Source organism: Protopterus annectens, chromosome 4.part0 (genome assembly GCF_019279795.1).
Source record: "Protopterus annectens isolate FY-2018-M chromosome 4.part0, PAN1.0, whole genome shotgun sequence".
NCBI lineage: Eukaryota > Metazoa > Chordata > Ceratodontiformes > Protopteridae > Protopterus > Protopterus annectens.
This window is the reverse complement of record NC_056733.1, coordinates 650,945,472-650,968,970: the sequence shown is the minus strand read 5'-3', so window position 1 is coordinate 650,968,970 and position 23,499 is coordinate 650,945,472. Positions and strand designations below refer to the sequence as shown.

The 23,499-nt window shown below is 41.5% G+C and overlaps 1 protein-coding gene across 1 annotated transcript in view; it reads right to left on the bottom strand.

Annotated features, from left to right (window-relative positions):
- LOC122799503 (MLX interacting protein) overlaps positions 1-23,499 on the bottom strand; it is a gene marked incomplete in the record, with an annotated part of 1,086,811 nt that overhangs the window by 892,392 nt on the left and 170,920 nt on the right. Inside the window, 1 exon segment of the mRNA XM_044068616.1 lies at positions 3,691-3,847. Coding sequence (XP_043924551.1) covers positions 3,691-3,847 — 157 coding nt within the window.

The following is a 23,499-nucleotide window of genomic DNA, read 5'->3' as shown; positions in this document are numbered from 1 at the left end:
GTCAAAGGCTTTTGATAGGTCAAGAAAGAGGGCGGAGGTTAGCCTATTGTCATTCCTGTTTTGGTTTATGGCAGTAGTAAAGGAAAGGAGGGTTGAGGTGGTGCTGTGGTATGGCCTGAAACCATGCTGGGAGTTGGATAGCAAGTTATTCTGTGTAAGGTATTGCATTAGTTGCTTGTGTACACATTTCTCCATTATTATGGCTAGTGGGGAAAGAATGGCAATGGGTCTATATAGCTGGATATGTCTGAGGAGCTACCACCTTTATGGAGTGGGATGACGCGAGATATTTTCCAGAGGGAAGGGATAGCATTTTCGGATAAGGTCCTGTTGATGAGGATAGATATGGGATATGCAATGGCATCTGCAGTTATTTGTAGGTACTCTGCAGGGAGGAAGTCAGCAACGGGGGTGGTAAGTTTTAGTTTTTTTAGAAGTGTTTTGATAAAATTAGTGGATATTGGTTGGAAACTACATTTGGGATGATTATTGGGTAGATTAGGCATGTGGTTTAAGTTAGAGGGGGTTAGTTGATTTGCTAGTGATTGGACTATTTCAGTGAAAAAGTTATTAAAGGCACTAGCTATGGTCTGTGGGGAACTATGGGTGTAGTTAGCCAGGGTTGGGGTGGTGGAATGACCTGGACAAAGTAGTTGATTTAAGCCTGCCAGAACTTTTGAGGGTTGTTATGGCATTTTTGTAGGAGATTTTGATAGAAGCTTTTTTTATCCAGTAAAATAGATTTTTCTGCATCATTCCTGAGTTGACGATATTTTAGATGGTCAAGTGGGGCTTTAGTTGTTCTCCAGCTGGCCCAGGCTCTGTTTCTAGTATTGGTTTTAGCTTTGATATCTTTTTGTGAGCCATGGTGCTGTATTTGATCTACTTTTTATTGTACGTGCTGGAGCATGGGAATCAAGGATACTTGGGAATTTAGTGTTAAAGTGATCTATGGCCTCCTCTAATGTTAGATTTTTTTAGTTTTGACCAGTCAACTGCTTTTAATTTGTTTTGGAATATAGCAGCATCAAAGTTTTTCCTGTTTCTGTTTTATATGTGGGCTGGTGAGGGTTTCCTGCCTTGTTTTATGATATAGGTTAAACAATGGTCGCTGAGGTCATCAGGGAGACTACCTTGGGGCTGGTTATTAACTAGGATCCAGTCTAGGATACTTTCCCTGTTGGCTGGTTTGTTTATCATAGTGGGAGAGGGTATGGTATGTTTAAACCCAGATAAGTTTATATGGGTGGGGGGGGATTGGAGGAGCAGGTGTGCCAGTCGGTGTTAAAGTCACGAAGAACTATGGTTTCTTGGGGATAGGTAGTGGATAACCAGTAAAGGATATCTTCTAGGGTATTTAGGTTGTTGCCTGGCGGAATATATGCACAGACGATGTTCAAGTGCTTGTTTTGGTTAATCTGTACCATGGTTATGAGGAGTTTCGCATTACTGAATTGGGGAGGTTGAATGATGTCTCTATTAATGGTTGGAGTATTTTTGTAAAGGACTGCCATCCCACCTCCTTTCCTTGTAGCACGGTCTAACTGGTGAATATTGTACCCTGGAGGTAGTATTTCTCAGTAGTACTGGGCTTTAGCCAGGTTTCCGTAAGAGACAATGTCCGGGAAGTGGGTTGCTAAGAGGGCATGTAGGTTGGGAATCTTATTTTTAGTACTTCTAATATTTAGGTGAAATGCTAGGAGGGAACTAGTGGGAGTATACATGGGTAGCTTGACTGTGGGGGTTCTGGTAGGGGAGTGGAGGTTATTAGGTGTGGGTGAGCCAGGGTTGGGATGAATGCCTCCATGTGTTATAAGGTTACAGTGACAGCATACTCTGAGCTTTAGGAGTTTGTTTATAAGTTTTATATAGTCTTTGTCTTAGGATTATGTTTTGTGGCTGTACAGGAGTGGTATATTCGTTGTGCTGGGATGGTTAAGTGTTTGGTGTTGTGTGAAGTCGTGGGTGCCCCTTTGACCATTTGGGTTGTGAATACCACGATCAAATGTTTGTTCATAGGCAGTGAGATGGTAAAACAGAAACAGTATAGGCATTAAGGTAATTAGCATTTTTTGCTTGTTTGCATTTTGTTGGGGGGGGGGCAAATTTTGATGGCTGACTGTGCTAACAGGATGTGGAAGAAAGGGACAGAAGGAAATGGGTTAAGGGGGGAGAGTTGTTCAATGACGTGAGGTGCTGATTGGTACTTAGCAGGAGGGGAGTGGCAAAGTCTGATTTAAATTTAGCACTAGTGGGGGTGGATGAGATTTGAGGGCAGGGAGGGGAGTGGAGTGGGGCTAACACTGACTCAGAGCTTATGCCCACACAGTCTAACGGTTACTGCAGTGGTTGTAATGATGGGTCTGTTAGCCTGGCTGTGAAGAATTGCTGACTATGCCTGCATAACTTCAGAAGGATGGTCTCTCTCTCAAACTATGAAACAGACTGAGAAATTAGAAGGACAGAGATTCACTACCACCATGGAGAATTCGCACTGATGGTGGCTACCTTGCTGACCTCAGAGAATCACTCAAGACCTGTATATGGAAAAACAATCCAAGGCAAGAGTATGCACAAACATGCACGCATGCATGTTCACCGCCACACACACAAGGGGTGTGTGTGTGTGTGTGTGTGTGTGTGTGTGTGTGTGTATATATATATATATATATATATATATATATATATATATATATATATATATATAGCTATATATATATATCTTATATATAGCTTTATATATATATATATATATATATATATATATATATATATATATATATATATATATATAGATTCACTTCATAACACTGAAAGCTCAAAACAAGCAAGCCCCCCCTGCACCCCCCACACCCACTGCTACTTATTTATATCAACTCCAAGATTGCACTTCACTAAGTGCAATCTTGGAGTTGATATATTTAAGTAGCAGGGGGTGTGGGGGGCGCAGCCTCCGCATGGAGGGGTGCAGGGGGGTTTGCCCCCTGTTTACACTTGGTAGAAAGTGCTATGATTTATGTTCTTTAAGCTCAGTATATGTATATGTGTTATCAGTGTTATGATTAAATCCATATTATATATATATACATATATACATATATATATATATATATATATATATACACACACACACACACACACAGATATATTTATATATATATATATATATATATATATATATATATATACACACACATTAAACATACAAACATAGGTATACATACGCACACACACACGAGACTATACAAGGTATTGAACCACTTTGCAAACATGAGACACTTACGTGCAACTCTACAGGTGTACCCTGCCCCCTTCAAGACAGGAAGGAGAGCTAGTGTGGTTGGATAAACTGAAGAATATGACAAAAGATAGACAAAAGATGCATACTAAACAGGACCTACTTGCAAAGAAATCACTATGGAAAAATTCCACTCATCTCAAAAAACCAGTCTGAGCAAAAGAGATTGTATCTGTGTTAAATGAGATCTGAGAGAAGTCTCTCCTTGCAAGGGGTTAAGGGTAAGTGGATGAATGTAAACACTGGCACCAACATCAGAGTGGCCGACATCTGATCTGAGAAGGATCAGATAACCCAACTGTTAAAGAACAGAGGAGAGGAAATCAGATTATATATTACAGAAGCAAATCAAAGTTAGTGACTAGGCCATCACACTTGGTAAAATACCTTACCTAACTCACGAGGATTCAGCCAGGAGACAGACTGATGGGAGGAAAAAAGAGTGTCTGTAAACTCTGACATAAGCATATCCATATCAAAGTGATGATCCTGCTCCATAGGTACTGGAGTTTCCCTTCCACTTCGGCTGGGAATCCAGAAGTCATCATCCTGCACAAGACAAATGAAAGCACTTATTAAAGAATGCATCAATTGATAAATCCAAAGGTTATGCACTTACCATAATGATACAGGAGATTAATCTGTCTTTACCCTTTGGGACTTGAGTGCAGCCGGAAGAGGGCAGCTCAGCAGCTAAAACTTTCCAAAGTCACCCAATTCCTCTCCTTTTCCAAAACTTATGTGCAAAGAATGCCTCTTAATATCTGTGTTAGCTCACAGAAAGCATGGAGAGCAAGATGAAAAGAAATCATGGAAGGAGGCAAAAGTCCTCTGAATCAACTTCCAAACACATACCAAAATACCAGAAGGAAGGAGGACGGGGTTGTAGAGAAAGAAGGGCCTTGTCCTACTCATCCTTTGTAATGGTAAACACACAACTCTTTACGTGATCTGTCCCACTCCATCTAACTCTACCTCTAATGCAGAATTCCAAGCAGAACATGCTGGGGTGGATAATTACAACACGTGTCTCAAAAGACACCATCTCCAAAAAGGATCTAAACTGGAGATATCAAATCTACAAATACTTCACAACCAAGAGAAAGACTAATATTAACACTCATTCAAAAATATAACAGGTGAGAACTAGTGCACTCAGACTAAGGATTACAATCCACTTCACATTATACTAACTGCCACAAAAGACTACAATCCACCATAGCTCTCAACCTTCCATGTCCAAAATGAGGAACACTAGCCCTCATAATGTGGAACAAATGGGCAAAATGTTGCACATACTAATGGCTTACTAACAACTTCAACTAGGAAGGTTATAGGATGGTTAAAATATGCTGGTTTTATTTATAAAGAAGATATTTTAATGAATTAATATGGTTAATTTCTATTTACAATGGATTTCACTTAAAAACTTCCTAACACTGGATGTGTGACAGAGTCTTTCAATGTGAAACTTTGAGGAACATGAACTTTTTAAGACCCCAAATGAGGTACGTTCCTCATAATGAGGTACACTTGAGAGGTATGCAATCCACTTCACATTATACTAACTGCCACAGTGAAAGTAATGCAGTTACTGGGGGTATAAGAAGGGTGGGAACTGTTACATTAAAAAAAAATGTGCATTCTGAAACAGTTGTGAAAACAACGGACATCCAAAAGGCAGTACACTGTTCAGCCCCAGAAAGACTAAGCCTAATGTGTGAGAAAATGCAATACCAGCAAAGAGAGAGCTCAAGAATGTAGACAGACCCAGTAAGCTTGCAGAAAATGACCAAAAGACAATGATTACTCCAACAGGCTAAAAGACGAAATCAGCCAATGGTTTACTGTAAGGAAAAGTACAAGGCCACTGACAGGAGTCCTTAGTAACAAAGAGGAATCTAGAAATTATGCAGAGAAATGACTAAGATGTATCGGGCTAAAAGCAATCCAGTAAGAGACAGTCTGGGTCCAAATGAAACATATGGTACAAAGCCAGCAAGACAGGATCTCCTCAACCAAGAGGAACCTGGCAAAACAGTAATAAATGACTATGCAAGCGGCAGAATATGATTCCACAGCCTGAAAGAAGCACAGCCAACCTGAGGATTATCATCTTGGTCCCAAAAGAAAGGGAATACAACTGCAGTAAAAGAATGAGGGATGAAAAGAAAGGGTGAAGTAAAACCCAAGATCTCTCTGCATTTGAGATATAAAAGCAAGATCTAAAGTATGAAATGCCAGTCTTATAAATGAAGCATAAAGTCTTCAAATGGGCACTGCAGGAAAAACCCAAGGACAGGAAAGGATGCAGTAGTCTTGAGAGGGAGAAAGAACATGAATTTTGATATCTAAAGAGAGAGAGAATCAAAGGAATTCATGAATGGGAAATGGTTAGCAAAGGATCAAATAGCACCACATGACACTTCAACAAAGCTTTTGAAAGCCATATAGCAGATGGCTTCCTCAAAGCATTAATCAAAAATGTAAAAGGAGCAGTGGTAGCACAAGAGCTATGCTACTGACAGGACAGACATTGGATGCAGCCCAAACACTATTAACTAAGGAAAAAGTACTGATTAAAGGTACATCCTACTCCCTGAATGTACCGGAGAAACCACAGGGCACAGAAACTTAACAGCAAACATGGCCTAGACAGGAAGTAAAGACTCCACTGTTGGAGACTGCTCTCTAACAGGGAACTAAGCAAAACATTTCTGAGGAAGGTAGTCCTGCCTAAACAGCTGGGAAGCAGGAAAGTATATGGGAAGCAACCATCTAGAATTTTGCTTCTGATCAGAGATACTTAAGAGAAGAAGAAGTTGGAATACCCAAAAAAACAAAAAAAATTATTCTTCATGACTGATAGCAAGTTTACTCTACAGTTCAAGTTTTTTTTTTTTTTTTTTTTTTTTTTTTTTTTTTAAGACAGATTATTGGGAGGACTTGTCTGTTGCAGCAGCATGGGATACAGGTCTTTACAGAGATTTTATGAAGGGATTAAAGCCTGGTGGAGGCATGGGGGGAAATTGCCCAAATGGGGAGGAAGGGTGATGGGCCAAGTTGAGCTGCTGTGGATGAGGGGTGATATGCAGCACACCCCCTACTGCATGTTTGCCCCTCGGACACAACCACAACGGGATGGAAGATAAAGGGGTAGGCCTAAAAGTAAAAATACCCTGGGCTGATAGTGGCAGCCAAGATACCCAGTACAGCCCAATTTTATGTGGCTAGTCCCAGCTAAATCAGAGTTAGTATGGGGGCTATTTAGAAACTGGCAGACCTGGCGTGGGCATGGGATCCTGGGTATAAAGGCCACAGAATGATGCACAGGAGAAAAAAAAGCTTAAAAAATACAAACACTTCAGGAAAAAAATGCATGTACTCATAATGCATAATGTGCCACAGGAAGAAAATATCAGAAGAAAGTTAGCTTAAAGCACAGAATCAGTAACCCTAAAATAAAAGATTAACAGAGGTCTGAGGAACTGAAAAAATAAGAAGTCTACCAATATGATACGAAAATAATAAAACCTCCTAAAATAAATGACTAGGAGAGCTGGTAGATGTGACTGCACTTGTATGGAGCAGAGAGATGTGAAGAGGGGGTACTTCTGTACATAGAACTGTGGGAAAAGGGGAAGAGATAAGTGGTCTGGAAAACTAAGACATTGCAATGACAAAGTCCTGTAGGCAGGATGTTCTAGAGGTAGAAAAAAAACTGACTGGTCCCATCAGATATAATCTCTTTTTTGATACTTAACTATTCACTACAAATTCTTCACAAAAACAAAAGTGTATGCACTCAACACATCAAATGAATTCTGGAGCCCCATGGACTGGATTAATTGCTGGAATTTTATCTCTTGCAAATTCCCAAGATCAGCTATCCTTTTTTCTGTTCCACACTCATGCTCACAGGGCGTTTGCATCTCCAGCTGGTACACATCATGGAGACGGTGGGTAGGAGTGTGTGCCTAGTCCCTTCAGCAAACACTCATCAGTTCCATCGCATGCATGCAGTGAGTATAATCTGAAAGACTGGGTTGGGGGGGCTGTATATAAATAAGCACTTCTGTGACATACATCCCAACCACATCTACTGTATGGAAGGCCAATATTCAAGCAAGAGGATGAAGCAGAAGGGTAGTACTCCCCTGTGACAGGTTCATTCTCAGACCAACCGATACAGTGAGTATTTGGCATTATGATATCAAACTCTCTGCAGTGATGCAACTTTTGGGAAAACTCCCAAGCAATAGTATTAAACCTCTCAAAAAGATAGACAACTAGAAATGCCAGAAGGGAGAAGCTCAGAAAGCTGAACTATGCAACACTGCCAAGGAAGCTCAGCTCTTGCGAGTCATGATACAAGCACTAATGTTTGGTGATGGTAAGAATTGCTAACCAAGTGACCATGGCACAAATGAATCCTGAAGCAAGCAACAGAGGGAGACATACTACTGGAGGGCTGGCCTTTGATTATCATCGCATCTCAAAGGGTTCTTAGCTACATTGTGTTTAATCGTCAAGCAGCTAGCCATCAACTTGTAAAATTTGAAAGGGTTTGTGTGGCACCAGCAATGCCAAACATCTCATCTTAAATAAATGTGCTTTATTTTACTGTGGGAAGAGTTTATCCTAACAATAGATGTCCTACTGATAACTGGTACAGTGTTGCAAACAGTTGGGTCATCTCACTTAATAACCTAAATGTGCAGCTGGGGTACCAAAGTCAAAACCTTCCATAGAGGCATACATCCAACATATGACCCAATCCTGAGGGTGCAAGGGTACACAAGTGTGATGTATAAGAGTGAAAACCTCAGACCATCTCAAAACCAAAAGACCTGAAGACACAGGAGGATACAAGATAAGTAAAGGTCAGCTAAGAAGGGAAAAGACAGAGAATGGCTCCCCCTTGTCCAGGAGAAGTAGGGCAAAACCCAGTTAAAGACAAAAAAGGGAGCTCAATGGGTGGGAAGGAATACTGCAACAGTGATCAGTAAGACATCTACTGTTATGATAAATTCTTGCACAACTGTACTATGTCCTTCCTTAGATCACTGTTGCAGTACTCCAAAATGTTGGGAGATTCACAAAGCTTAATGAGTGATAAGGGTGAATGGATCAGTCATAGGAGAACTGACAATCAGGGAGAAGCAACCTGGCAAAGGAGGCTATGGATCTACAGAAAGCATCTACCCTGTAGTGTTTGGTAAAAGTATGTACAGAATACCAAGCTGCTGCTTCTAGGATTGCTCGAGTCAATACTTTTGTACAAGGCTCCAGAGACTATTGTTCTAGTGGAAACTGCTTTTACAGAAAGTAAAGACTTCTACGGTGGGTGTAACAAATCTAGTAACAGTATGTTAGACCGTGTGCCCCAACTTGACTTCTTGAAATTAAACAACTGGTCAGGCTTGCAAACGGACTTGGTTTTATCCAAGTAACACCCCCCTTTGAATTTTTTTTTTTTTTGGAATGAGTGGGACATGTAAAATGGTGGATCTTTCCACAATCACTTGGTGATGACACACTTAAGGTAGCAAGTTTCCAAATAAGTCCTGACAGGACAGAGGTGTATTTAATTGCAGTTTTTGTAGTCGTGTTCTACACTTAGTCAAACGAAACACTGGGAGTGAACAACATTATAAGGAACCTGCTTACCACAATTGTACTCTTCCCTCCTAGCTGACATCCAATACTACTGAAACACTACAACTTTTAAGAAAGTAGTTGTGCAAAATCTTACCATAACAGTAGATGTGCCTCCCCTCACTGCTGCAGTATTCCTTACCCTTAGTAAAGGGAATCTCCCTGCCAAGGGTAGACCAACAGCCAGGCAGTATACCAAAGCTTTAAGATTTGTAAAAGGACGTACACCACACGTATACTCCCACTCACAGCACAAAGTATAAAGGTGACGTACAGATATACCTACTTAAGAACTGAAAAGTCCCAAGAGGAACAGTCCAAGGAGAAAAGGAGGAACATGTGCACCCATAAATAAAAAAGAAAAATGAGTATAGAGAAAAGGAAGGGGAGGGGGCGGAGACAAGAACGAATACTGCAACAGTGAAGGGAAGAATATGTACTGTTATGGTAACATTTTACACAACTGTATTATGTCCTTCCATATTTACTGCTGCAGTATTCACTACTAAAGGGAGAGTACAAAAGCTCAAGAGGATACCTGGGAGGAGAAAGGTCCAGCATGGCCCTCAATAAATCCATGCAGGATAGCCCTGGCAAATCCATCTCTAGCCCTGCAAACCACATCCAGCTTGGAATGTTTAGTAAAGTTATGGAGAGAAGACCAAGTAGCATCTTCAAGGATACAATTGGTATCCAATCCCTTGGAAAAAAAGCACCAGAGGAAGCCACAGCCCTGGTAGAATGAGCCTTTACAGAAGGCCTTTTCTCATGAAAGGACTAACAAAAACAAATGGTCTTAAAAATACATGAAGAAATACCTTGCTTAACAGCCAAACCTAGAAAACTAGGATGAATGGAAACAAAAAAGTTGCTCAGACTTGCGAATGGCTTTAGGTTTTATTCAACTAATATCAGAGGTGTATGTAAATCCAAAGTGTGAAGAACCTTCTCACTAGCAGTGTGCACAGAAAGGAAAAATGTGGGTAAAATTAACAGACTGATTAACAAAATTCATTAACCACCCTGGCCATAAAAGGTTAGTATAGAGAGACACCCTGTCCCTATGATAAATTAAAAAAGGAGGGCCAGCTATAAGGGCTTGAAGCTCAGATATCCTTCTTGCTGAAGGACCAAAAAGAATAGTCTTCCATGTACAATGCTGTTAGGAAGCTGAAGCTGTAGGCTCAAAAGGAACCAGAGGCAATTTTTCATGAAAAAAATTAAGATTCCAGAAAGGAAGAATAGGCTTCCTAGAAGGTCCTAATGTGAAGGACACCTTTAAGGAACTGCTTGACCTGAAAACGAAGCCAAAGGAGGAGTCAAAGGCAGATAAGCAGAAAAGCTGAAAGGTGGGCTTTAACTGAAGCGTATGCCAACCCAGCACTGAGCAATTCACACAAATAACAGGAACCAAAGGAACTTCCACAGAAAGTGAATCCAGGTTATGAGCAAGACACCAAACAGAAAATCTCTCCAATTTGGAAAAATAAGATTTCCGGGTACATGGTTTCCTGGCCTACTGCAGAACCTAAAGCACTTCCTCAGAAAAACAGGTGCCTAAAAGGGATCAAAACCCTATCAGTCAGTGTCAGTTGGAGTGGGCAAGTTGGGATGGATTAGAGATCACTTGTCTCATGTAAGTAGGTTCACCCTGTGAGTTAACTTGTGGTGACTGCCCTTGGTTAAGTACAGAAGAGGGAACCAATGCTGTCTGGGTCTAAAGGGAGTCACAAACAAGGTTTTGGGAAGAGTCTTTTGCTACCTTGAACTGGACCCTCGGTATTACAGGAAGGGGAGGGAAGTCATGAAAAAGCATTCCTTTCCAAGAAAAAAACAGGGTGTCTACCTTCCATGCGAGAGGACATGGGACTCTGGTACAAAACTGAAGAAGTTAGCTGTTCAGAGGAAAAACAAAAAGATTTACCTGAGGAGTACCCCAATGGTAAACAATGTCCAGAAACACATCTCTGTGAAGCATCCTTTCATGAGTCTGTGCGTTATGGACCTGCTCAGAGAGTCTGCCACAACATTCTCTTCTGAAGGAATACAAACAGCCTGAAGAATCACCTGACACTGGACAGCCAAATCTCAAACCTGAAGAGCTAGTCTGCACAACAGGTAAAACCAAGACCTTCTGTCTGTAAAGATTTTGAGGGTCCCTGGAAGGAATAGAGAATGGAAAGCCTGAAGAGCCAGAACAGCCCTCATCTCTTTGATTTGATAAGGTCCTTCCGACGAAGGGAAGAAAGGCCCCGAATGACGAAATAAACTCCCCACTCCATATCTGAGGCATCTGAAAACAGTCCCTGAGAGGGGACTGGAGGCTGAAAAGAAAGCTCTGGTTGAGAAACAGTTGAATCCACCACTGAAGTTCTAGCTTGAGACAAGAAAGAGGAAAACTGGAAAGTCCAAAGTATGAGAATGCTGAAGCCATACTGACTTTAGGAACTACAGTAGCTCTCTCATATGAAACCTGGCTAGAGGAAGCACAGGAACGGTGGAAGCCATGTAACAGAGTCCTTAGGAACTTCCTGGCTGTAACATAGTTAAAGTCTTGGGAAATGGCTGGGAAGCCAGCAAAAGACTGGTCTGGAGCCTGTTGCTAAGAAAAACATGATCCTGATAAGTATTTTTGAAAATTCACTGTAAACCCTAGGCTCTGAAACAGGCAAATAGCACAGTGAAGGTGCTGAAGCAAGGTCTCTGGAGAGGAAGCCAGAATGAGCAGATCATCCAAATAGGGAAAGATCTGTAAACCCCTCATCCTGCAAAAGTCAATCAAAGGAGTGAGGCATTTGGTGAAAACCCCTAGGGCAGCAGAGAGGCCAAATGGCAAAGCAGAGAACTGAAAATGCAAGGCGAAACAGAGAAATGTAAAAAATTCCTGAAATGGGGATGAAAAGGAATATGGAGAAAAGCTTCCTTGAGTTAGACAGAGAGACTAAGAAAGCCTGAGGTAGGAGGAGGAAACGATGCTTGAAGAGACAGCATTTGAAAGGAAGGAACCTTTGAAAATGTGTTGAGCTGGGAAAGATCCAGAATGGGTTGTCAGGTGCTTTCTTTCCTGGGAAACAGAAACATTCTGAAATAAAACTCCTTCCTCCTTTTGAGGAGCAGAAACTGCCTGTACGGTACCTTGAGACAAAAGGCTCTGAAGAACATCCAGAAGAAAAGGGCAGCTGTTCCTAATGAGGTTGAGGAATGCATAAAAAAAAGGGGGAGGAGATTTCCATACCATGCAATAATAATGACGGATGACTGACATAACTTAAGCATCCTAAGTGATCCTTAACCAATTCTGAAGGGACAGGGAAAGACGAAGATATACAGGAACTTGGCTTAAGAGGGAGGGAAAAAGGCAGACAGAACCTGGTTTGTCTGGAAAAGGAGGCTTCTGAGCTGTAGGAGTCTGAATTCACTTAGCAGGAGGAGCAATTCTAGAGCCCTTTTTACCTTTCGGAGGTGGGTGAGATTGTCTACATACGAAGGCAGAATTGGTAGGATAATTCCACAGAAATCTGGGAACAGGGAAAACAAAATTATATTTCAATTCCTGCACAGCCTCATCCTTCTGCTGAAAAAATTTAAAAATCTCAGCTGCAGAACCAAAGATTTTTTTTATTTTCATGAGGAGCATCCATCAATTTGGCCTTAATATCATCAGGCAGAGGCTGAAGGCAAAGACAGGAATAATGCCTTAACACAGAACCAAACGCAGCATCTCTAGAAGAGGCATCAGCTGCATCATAATTTATCATCATCATAACATTTAATGTAATGGCGAGCCAATGGAGAAGAGAACCCCAACAAAGAGATTGTCAAAGCCTTCCTCGCAGAACCTGGAAGGTCTGAAATAACTTCAAAAGCCAGAGAAAAAGGGCTAAAACATACCTGATCATATGGGTCTGGTAATTCAGGTAAGCCAGGGTAGCAACAGTGTACACCTTTTTGCCCAATCTTTCCACGGCCTTAATGTCCTTGTCAGAGGGAAGTAGTTTAGTAGAAGGCAAAAGCTTGGAAGACTTATCAGAAAAAAAGAAAAACAACAGGGGTCAGCAGAGGGACACTTGAAAAATAATTTACAATCATCAGGCACCTTATAAAACCTGCAAGCTTTCTTAGGAGCAGGAGCTGGGAAACAGGAGCTTGAGAAGCTGCTGAAAATGTGTCCAACAAAGCAGCAAGAACAGAAGAAACAGCAGAGGGCTTAGGAGACTCCATTTGTAGAAGGTCATAACACCTCTTCTGAGCATCAGAAACCTGGGTGCAGTCTCGTTTAAAAAAAATCTATCACACAAGAGATAATATCCTCAAAGGAAATCTCCTCAAAATAAGGATCTAGAGTGATAGTCCTCCTCCTCAGAACCATAATCCAATATAGGAGGAATCTTGGAGGAATAGGCCAACGACACTTCATCAGAGTCTAAGTCCTCATTGGAAGAGTCCTGCACCCTGGGCCTCTTAAGAGGAGTACAGGACCAATGGGGACAGGAACACAGACTCCCTGAGGAGGCTTCAAGACCATGAGAGCATTAAATAATCCCTGTGTAAAATTGTGAGACTCGCACTTTAGGAGCAGGGGAAATATGTGTGGACTTCTGCTTCTTCCTTAAAGGAAGACCAGCCCTAAACATCTTGGGAGGTTCGGAACTCTGCCAACACAAACGTAGTGGTAATCGCCGCCCTAACAATAATCTACTGATATTAATCAGATATTATCAGTAACAGTTCCCTCTGAACATCCGAAAAGGACGTCTGCAGAGCCTCTGAGGATGTGTGAGAAGCTGGATCCATGTTGGCCTCTTGAGGCAGATGAATCTACCAGAATAACCAAATGATCTTCCAGGCTTTCAAGAGCCTTGAGAGAGACTTCCGGGGAGGCGCTACAGTAGCCAAATCCAAACTAACTTTTATTGTTCTTGGCAGCTGGCTGATGCTTAGGTCAAGAGTATTCTGCCACTGCACCCTCTGTCAACAACTTAAGACTTTGGTTATCTAGGCAGACAGACAAGGAGAAGAGACGATAACGAAGAGTCTTAAGGACAAACACTTGACAAATCAGAGACTACACATGGTCATGAGAAGAACACAAGCAAAATAAACACTGCTCTTGATGGTCCTTATGGGAATCTGTCTCCCACACTGAAATTGCCCTTCCTGGATGACACGCAACCTTGCAACTAAAAGAAAAAGATAAGAAGAAAACACAAATGGGGTACTTCTCTGAAAATGGCTTGGTAACCAGCAGAAATGAAGAAGCACTCAGACGGACGACTGAAGATGGCATTTGGACTGGCGGCAAAGAAGTTCTGAGGTAGGCATGCCCACACATCACCTTTATGCCCTACGCCATGAGCTGAAATGTAAGATGTCCTTTTAAAAATCCTAAAGTTTTGGTATACTTGCCAGACGGGCTACCCTTGGCAGTGTTTCCCTTTAGTAAGGAATATTGCAACAGTGATGCGATTCCCCAACAAAGTACTTACAGAACCATTGCAGGCACAAGATACTAATGAGCATGTGTAGAACACACCAGTGGGTAGAAGACCTGTGTTTGAATTGTTGACAATTCAGTTTGAGGTTTTCACACTCATATGTCTGCAGGCTAAGTTTGTATGCTGGATGTATGACTCTATGGAAGGTTTTGGCTTTGTTACCCCATCCAGAAGTCTAGGTTATTTAGTGAGATTGATGCGAAATTTAGACTATTTAGTGAGATAAGATTTAATTTTCTCTTCTCATCTACACACAGCACTTATTGGGGATCCCTCTTTGGTTCATCCCAGAAGCAGAGTCCTCTCAAAGTAATATTCAACTCTCTCAGATAATCGAACTCCACAGAGCCCATTCCGATCTGAACTCTGCACAAGAATAGACTGGGAATAGACTGCCCATACATGTCAAGCAGAGTGCCTCTTTGGCCCTCTTCAAAAGGAACCTTGATGATTGGATGGGATATAGGAAATTCACCCCGGGGATCACGTCAGTCGCTCTGCTAGACACGGGTCCAGGGAAGTAAATACTGTGGGAAGAAATAGCCAGGGAATCATTACAGCTAGGGTTGTATAGGCCCTAGGACTGATAGCCTAGTACCAACCTATGAACCTATAAGAACAAATCTACCAAAACAGAAAGAAACAAGAACCAGCACCCCTACAGCTTTTCTACCCAATGCTATTCAAGGCAGTTAATCCACTGTGTGTAATTTATTTATTTACATTTGTTGACCGGGAGTGTCCGACTGGACGCAAGTCCATTTTCAGCGGAGGCCCGGGGAGAAAAGCTCCACAGTTAAAATAGACAGTAGTTACACTGGATTACATAGCGATTAACAATTTAATATAGCAATTACAACATATTTACAGATGAAGAACATAGTACATCAGTAGACAACTAGAATCTTTATCTGTGAAGTACATAACAGACATTAACAAATGTTACAATAAGAAGTTCCTGCTGTATATTAAGTACTAGGCTTATGAGCATCTGAGCTTGCTATAATCAAGGTAGTTAGTGGTGTGGAAAGAAAGGTAGCGATTGGATGGGGTGGGTGATATTAGAGTGGGAGTGTATGTTCCCCTCTAAGGTTTAACAGTTACTATATCCCTTACTTGCTTGCACCTTTGCAAATACACATAGTGTTTAAAGGTCGGACTCTAACAGGACATAGCCAGTAAACTGAAATACTTCTAAATTAATATTTTCTCCTGCTTAGAATTACACTTTTTTCTTGACCATCATCTTTATTAAAGTATCCAATTAACCTCCTCTTTCCCTGCAACCTAAATGAATTACCTGTGCACCACTCAGGCTACATAGTGCTGTGATACTCCCTGGACCAACTACAGAATATACTTTTCTCTCACCCAGCTAATAGCCTTCACGGAAAAGACATATCTGTACCATTAACACATGCCCTTAGCCTTAGAGCATAAGCAGTGCTAGGCAAGACGATCACTAAACATTCGTACCTTATTGTTTTTTTCACTAGATGAGTAAGCTGCAGCCTGTTCCTAACCACCCCCACTACAACTACATTTATATAAACCTTAATCCCACCCTCTCTAGCACTCCCACCAATCACATCCATCCACATTAACCTTGTACTCTATCCCACACCTTAGCTATTACTCCAAATCAATCACAACAGCTAGCCCATCCCCTCTCACATACCACATCAACTCCACTACTAATTCTACCTCTGGCAGCTCTCTCTCTCTTTATCCATTCACTAGCCTTGCTACTGTTAAAATGTGATACTTCATCCTACTTTAATCCACCTCTCCTGCCTTCCTACAATTTATAAAACACAAAATTCTGCAACCCTACTATAACTCTAAACTCTCTCTCCTCTCAAAATCAAAACCAAAAATAATACCTACTTGCACCAACTACTCCACCCCACTTCTCAGATACATCCCAATAGGGGGGCATCCACCCAAACCCAAGTCCTACTCCAACTTCCCTCTCTAACAAATCTACCTCTAATACTCTATTTCTAGTCACACTAAACCTATGAAGTATCTGTAATGGAACAACAGACTTCCATGTGTGGCTATCATACCATACCTCTGATAAAGTCACAATCACAGAGCCATGGCTGAAGTCAAATATGTAAGACTCCGAACTGCTCCCTCCAGGTTTCAACATAAGATCTGACGGAACAAAAAAAGTAAGAGAGAGAGCTTTAATCTACCCTAACTCATACACAATAGTACCTTACTCCAAAGCCCATCCCAAAATTCAGTAATGCTAAAATCCTTATAGTCTTCTTAAAACTAAAAAAACTAAACAACTATGCATTACAGTTCTATACACCCCCCCCCCCCCCGGTTATAATAATCCTATACTAGAATACATCCTATCCTGGATGTCACAAAATATCTCCAATGAAAATATCATCATGGGTGAATGTCAATATCAACTGGCAAAACAATCTCTGACTTCCCAGCCAATAGTAAAAATCTATTTGGATTCAAACAACTTATTAAAACTTCAACTAGACTTCTTAAAAGCAGCAACCTATGAATTATTCTTGACAGGATCTTGGTCACAGATCCTAACAAATATACCTATTCCTGTAGTCTCCGGGACACATTAACCGACCACCTACCTGCAAATACTTAACAGGACAACCACCTAACCACCCAAAGGCTATAACTATAAAATGTCCTGCAACCTAACAAACTTTAACACACAACTCTTCAATAATACACTAAAATCCTTAAACTGGTCAATGCTAAAAACATTACCTCTAGATGACGCAGTTAATCACGAACTATTTCTAAATGCCCATAATAGCCTAGCTCCACTTTGAGCAAAAAGAACTAAAATCAGTCACACACACTGGCTAACAAAGTCTACAAAAAAAAAATTACTAGTGAACAGAAACAAAGCATGGAAGGAATGGCAAAAGAAAAGAAATGACCTAAATCTACAAAATTACAAACAACTTTGTAATTAGGCAAAAAAAAACAAAAACAAAACAAACCTGTAACATTTGATAAGAAACAGTATTTTACACAAATAACCGACCACCCCCCAAAAAAATTCTGGTCTACCATCTCACTACTCAATCCAGGAGCCAAACAAATTCCCAGCCCATCCACAGACAAATCTCCATTTCAAACTGCAGAAATGCTCAACACACACTATTGAAAGCACAGCTAACTTGGTCAGTGACCCAAGCCAAACCCTCAGTCCCAACTCCACAACTAACCTCCATCTACCTCTCTCTCAAACCTCACCCAAAAGCACTGCATTCACATCCCTCTCATCTTAAAACATATTAACTACAGCCTCTCAACCTCCAAACCTCTCACTGCAACATGTTCCCATTAGCTATATATGAAAACTACTACGAAACATAAAACCCTGCTCTGTTCCTGCTCACAACCCCCCAGCCGAATACTTGAAAATGGCTGCTAATGCCATCGCCTATCCAATCCATATTCTTATCAACAGATCCATTATGGAAACCCACATCCCCTTTCTCTGGAAAAAGTCAATTATAACTCCAATACACAAAGGAGGAAAATCTAATGAATGGTTTAACTACCGCCCTATTGACATCCCATCTCCTCTCTCCAAACTTAGAAAAATGTGTATACAAAACTTCTTAACCACCTTATTCACAATGAACTACTAACACCCACCCAATACGGTTTTAGACCAGCACATAGCACAACTGCAATAATACCCTTTACGGACACAAAGCACACGACTCTTACCAACTAACCTCAGCACTATTTCTTGATCTATCCAAAGCTTTGACACGGTTTCATACCCCAAACTCTTTCAGCAACTCTCTTCCCTAGGCCTTTCTCCACCCTCTCTACAGTAGTTTACTAGCTACCTGACAGACAGCAATATGGAAAATGGCAAGGCTGTCTTTCTCAATACCTAGTCAACAAAACAGGAGTTCCACAAGGATCCATCCTTGAACCCCTCCTTTTCAATACCTTTATAAATAGTCTCCACACTGCTTCCAAAGTTCCCTAATCCAATACACCAATGACTTTACTCTAACCTCTTCCAACAACACAGTACACCAGAGACAAAATTCAAAAGTACAGTTGTGTACACTTACCATAAATGTAGATGTCTGAGTGTATTCACTTGTTGCAGTCATTACATTTAGGTAATCTGCTTGCAGGTTGCCCTCAGTCGGCCTATTTAACAAAGTTTTGGGTCCTGCATCGGTTGCTGTCCCTTCTTCCATGACGTCAGGTCATCAGGGGTGTAAAACATGCAGCCGACGCCATTACATCATTTTTTTCTTGCCCCAGATGTCAGGTGCCCCCCTAATGGGGAGCAAATAAACATAAAAAGCACAAAGGTATACCTCCAACAAAAAGCAAATACACCAAAAAGGCTTTTAAGCATAGTAAAGGAAAGCACAGGTATAGCCAGAAGAAGTTAGGAGGCTGGAGGGAGGGTAACCAGGACTGCAACAGTGAATATACTCAAACATCTACATTTATGTAAGTGTACACAACTGTACTATGTTCTTCGTGTTTCACTGTTGCAGTCATTACATTTGGGTAGATTCCCAAAGCTATGGTTGGGTGGAGGAGTTTATATAACATTAGGGCCAGCTATAAGTCCCTGCAAGACATCAATGGCAAAGCCAGCTCTGGATTTAGAGAAAATTGGGAAACTATAATGCTTGGTGAAAGTATGTACAGAACTCCAGGTAGCAGCTTCTAGGATGTCCCTGGTAGGAACACCTCTGAGAAAGGCTGCAGACGTAGATGCAGCCCTGGTGGAGTGAGATCTGATCCTCTGGGGAATGGGTTTTCCATGGTGCTTATAGCAGAAATGAATGCAATGGCTTATCCATTTAGAAATGGTTTGTTTTGAAATAGCCTTCCCCTCTGCCCCTGCAGCAAATGCTACCAGCAGTTCACATTTTCTTCGAGGTTTAGTTCTGTCCAAGTAGAATCTAAGTTGCCTGTGAACATCCAAGTAATGCAGAATCTGATCCCCTTTGTTCTGTGGATTGGGAAAGAAGGTTGGCAAATGAATGGACTGATTAAGAGCTACACTGGATACCACCTTGGGAATGAAGGATGGATTGGTCCTGAGTGACACCCTGTCCGCATGAAAGATGATGAAAGGCTCCACTGCCATAAGGGCCTGCAATTCAGATATCCTTCTAGTTGAAGTGATTGCTAAAAGGAAAGCTGTTTTCCAAGAAAGAAATTTTAAGTCTGCAGTAGCAGCTGGCTCGAAAGGAGGTAGAGTGAGTTTCTCCAATACAAAGTTAAGGGGCCAGGCAGGGGTTGGAGCTCTCCTGGGTGGTCTCAAATTTTTGGCCCCTCTGAGGTACTGCTTGAGCAGAGGATGAGAGTAGAGGGGAGGTTCTGTGTTATAATGCACTGAAATGGCTGAGGCGTGGATTTTAATGGAGGAAGAAGACAGGCCCTTGTGAAGCATCTCAGTTAAGTATTGCAAAATCTGAGGTAAACTGGGCGCTACTGTGCTCAACCCTTGAGATTGGTTCCAGGCACAGAATCTTCCATTTTTCAGCATAAGATTTTCTAGTACTAGGCCTCCTTGTCTCTAAGATGACATCCATCACAGGTTTGTTGAGGGATGATAAGGGTGAGTTTAAGTAATTAGCCAGGCTGCAAGGTTCAATGTTGGAAGCTGAGGGTGCAGGATCTGGTTCTCCTGCTGAAACAGCAGGGAAGGGGTCTGAGGCAGGAGCCATGGAGATAACTGCGACACACTGTGCAGGAGGGGGTACCAGTGTTGATGCGGCCAGTCTGGAGCAATCAAAATCATCCTTGGTTTGTCCTGTTTGACTTTTAGTAGAACTTTGGAGAGGAGAGGCAGTGGGGGAAGGCGTAGACTGATAGGTTTTTCCAGCTATAGGACAGAGCATTCACTTTCCAGGCTTGGTTGTGGGGAGTCCTTGTGCAAAACTTCTCCAATTGGTAGTTCTGGGGAGAGGCAAATAGGTCTATGTCTGGGCTCCCCCATTCGCTTGTCAAAATGTTGAAAAGCCGTGGTTCCAGTTTCCACTCGTGTGGGTCCATGAGGTTTCTGCTTAGTCTGTCTGCCAGTATATTTAATTTTCCTGGCAGGAACTGAGCTTGTAAGTGCACTTGGTAGCTCAAGGCTGTGTTCCACAATGCCATGGCTAGTCTGCAGAGGGGGTAGGAATGTGTACCACCCTGTTTGTTTATGTACCACATAACCATGGTGTTGTCTGTCTTTACCATTAGTTGTCCTGGAAAAATGTAGTCCTTGAAGGCTGTCAGAGCATTCTATATAGCTAACATTTCTTTTTGACTGATATGTAGGTGCATTTGACTTGGGTTCCATTTGTCCTGAATGCACTTCCCTGTCAGGTGAGCCCCCCATGCAAAGTTTGATGCATCTATTGTTAGGGTTTGGGCGGCAGGGGGTAGTGTGAATGGTAGTCCCTTGTTTTGGTGGCCGGCCACTGCCCACCAGAGGAACTCTAGGCGTAGGCAAGGTATGATAGGAATCATTGTTTCTAGGCTGTGAGAATGTTGACTCCATAGGCTTTTTAGATACCACTGTAGTTTCCTCATATGCAGTCCTGGATGTGGAATTAGAAGAATGCAGGAGGCCATGAACCCCAAGGCTTACAGTACTTGTCTTGCAGATAGTAAGGGTTTTTGTGGCCACTTGTTTGAAATAGGTTATCAAATTAATTTGCTTTTCTGGCCTGAGGTAAGCCATCTGGGTAGTTGTATTCAAGCTTGCTCCCAGGAATGTAATTTGTTGACAGGGTACCAGTTGTGATTTCTTTTAGATTATGGTGTACCCCATACAAGTTAGAACCCTTTTTACAAATGCCACATGATTCAAAAGTATGCTCTGGCTTTCTGCCTGAATTAGACAATCATCCAGGTATGGGTATATTTAAATAGTTCTTTGCCTGCAAAATGCAATAACTGTAGCTAGGCACTTTGTGAATACCCTGGGTGCAGTAGACAAGCCAAAGGGAAGTGCAGAGAACTGATAATGCGTGTAGCCTGCTTTGAAGCGTAGGCATCTTCTGCAAGATTCCCCGATTGGGATGTGCAGGTATGCTTCTTTTAAATCTACTGTTGCCAACCAGGCATCTTTGCCTAGCACAGGAAGTAATTAGTGAAGAGTCAGCATCTTGAATTTTGGAATCTCCAGAAAGGTGTTTAGAGTAGACAGGTCCAGGATTGGATGCCATGATGTCTCTTTTCTGGGTAACAGGAAAAGTCTGGAGTAGAAACCCTATCCCTTTTCCTCTTCTGGTACCAGTTGAATAGCCCCCATGCTTAAGAGATAAAGTACTTGTTTTTGAGCCTCTACCCATTGATTTGGGGGCAGGTCCGGCCATCCATTTGGTGTTGGCAACGTGTGGAAATGAAATCTGTATCCCTGGGATACTATAGTTAAAAGAATAAAACGTCACTGGAAACTGCTGTGTTATATAAAAGAATTTATTCCATAAACCAAGAATAAAACGTTATGAGCGCTTTCGGGTCAATACCCTTCATCAGATAAAACATATCATTATACACTCATATTTAAAAGTATCATAAACCAATCAACACAAATTCAATAGAAAACCCGCCTCTTCCTGAGTGCAGGTTTAAGTGGTATAACATCATTTAACCCCGGATCCCTGTGTGCTGTTAATTCAAGGATCCATTTAGTCTCGGCCAATTCAGTTTCCAGCCTAATATCACCCCCTCTATTGGTCAACTGTATATTTGCAATGACTCTAAAAGTAAAGGCATGTGAAGGATTCATCTTAAGGTGTCTGAACAACGCATTGCCTTCATTTTTATTCCTAATGTTGGACATATGTTGAAGGATTCTCTCCTTAAACATTTGATTAGTCTTTCCAACATAATAGCTCGTACATGAGCTACATTCAGCTAAATATACAACATCCTTTGTCCTGCACGTCGCCTTTCCCTTAAAAGTATATAGCTTATTGCAGGACAAAGGATGTTGTATATTTAGCTGAATGTAGCTCATGTACGATATTAGGCTGGAAACTGAATTGGCCGAGACTAAATGGATCCTTGAATTAACAGCACACAGGGATCCGGGGTTAAATGATGTTATACCACTTAAACCTGCACTCAGGAAGAGGCGGGTTTTCTATTGAATTTGTGTTGATTGGTTTATGATACTTTTAAATATGAGTGTATAATGATATGTTTTATCTGATGAAGGGTATTGACCCGAAAGCGCTCATAACGTTTTATTCTTGGTTTATGGAATAAATTCTTTTATATAACACAGCAGTTTCCAGTGACGTTTTATTCTTTTACCTTTGGACTTTTGTTACGTTTCACTGGTTTTGGCAAAGTGACGACCTTTTTGCTTCTGATACTATAGTTAAAACCCTTTTGTCCTGGGTTATGAGTTCCCAGTTCTTTGCATGAAGAGCAATCTTTCCCCCAAAGGGACGTTCAGTAGATAAGTGCTTGGAAATTTTAAAAGGAAGTCATTGAGACGGTTTACCATAGAGGGGTGTCTTGTTATTCCCATATTTGGAAGTTGAGGCCCCCCAGTGCTTAGTTCTTTGAGTTCCCCTGGGACTGAAACCTGGGGTTTTTGCTGTGTTTGGGTTTGGCTTGAGAAGACCTGGAAGGGACTGGAAAGGACCATTTCTTAGCAGGCCAGTGCTTACTAAATCTAGGAGGTTGCACTTGTAAAAAAGTTTGCATAGATTTAGCTTCATCTTCCATCTTTTTAAGAACTTCTACAGCCTTGTTGCCAAACAGGCGGTCCTGATTTAAAGGAGCATCCAACAATTTAGCTTTAACATGATCAGGCGAAGATTGCTCCTTAAGCCAAGCATGCCTTCTAAGCACAGACCCAGTAACAGCAGCCCTGCAAGAGGCCTCTAAAGAATCAAAACCACATTGCAATGTATGTTTTCCAACTTGTTCAGCAGAATGCATTAAATCCTGTAAATCTTTATTTTCCACACAGCCAAGAATCAACATAATTTTCTGTTTAAGCAGTCCAATTACATGTTGCTGATATTTTGACATATGGAATTGGCAGTT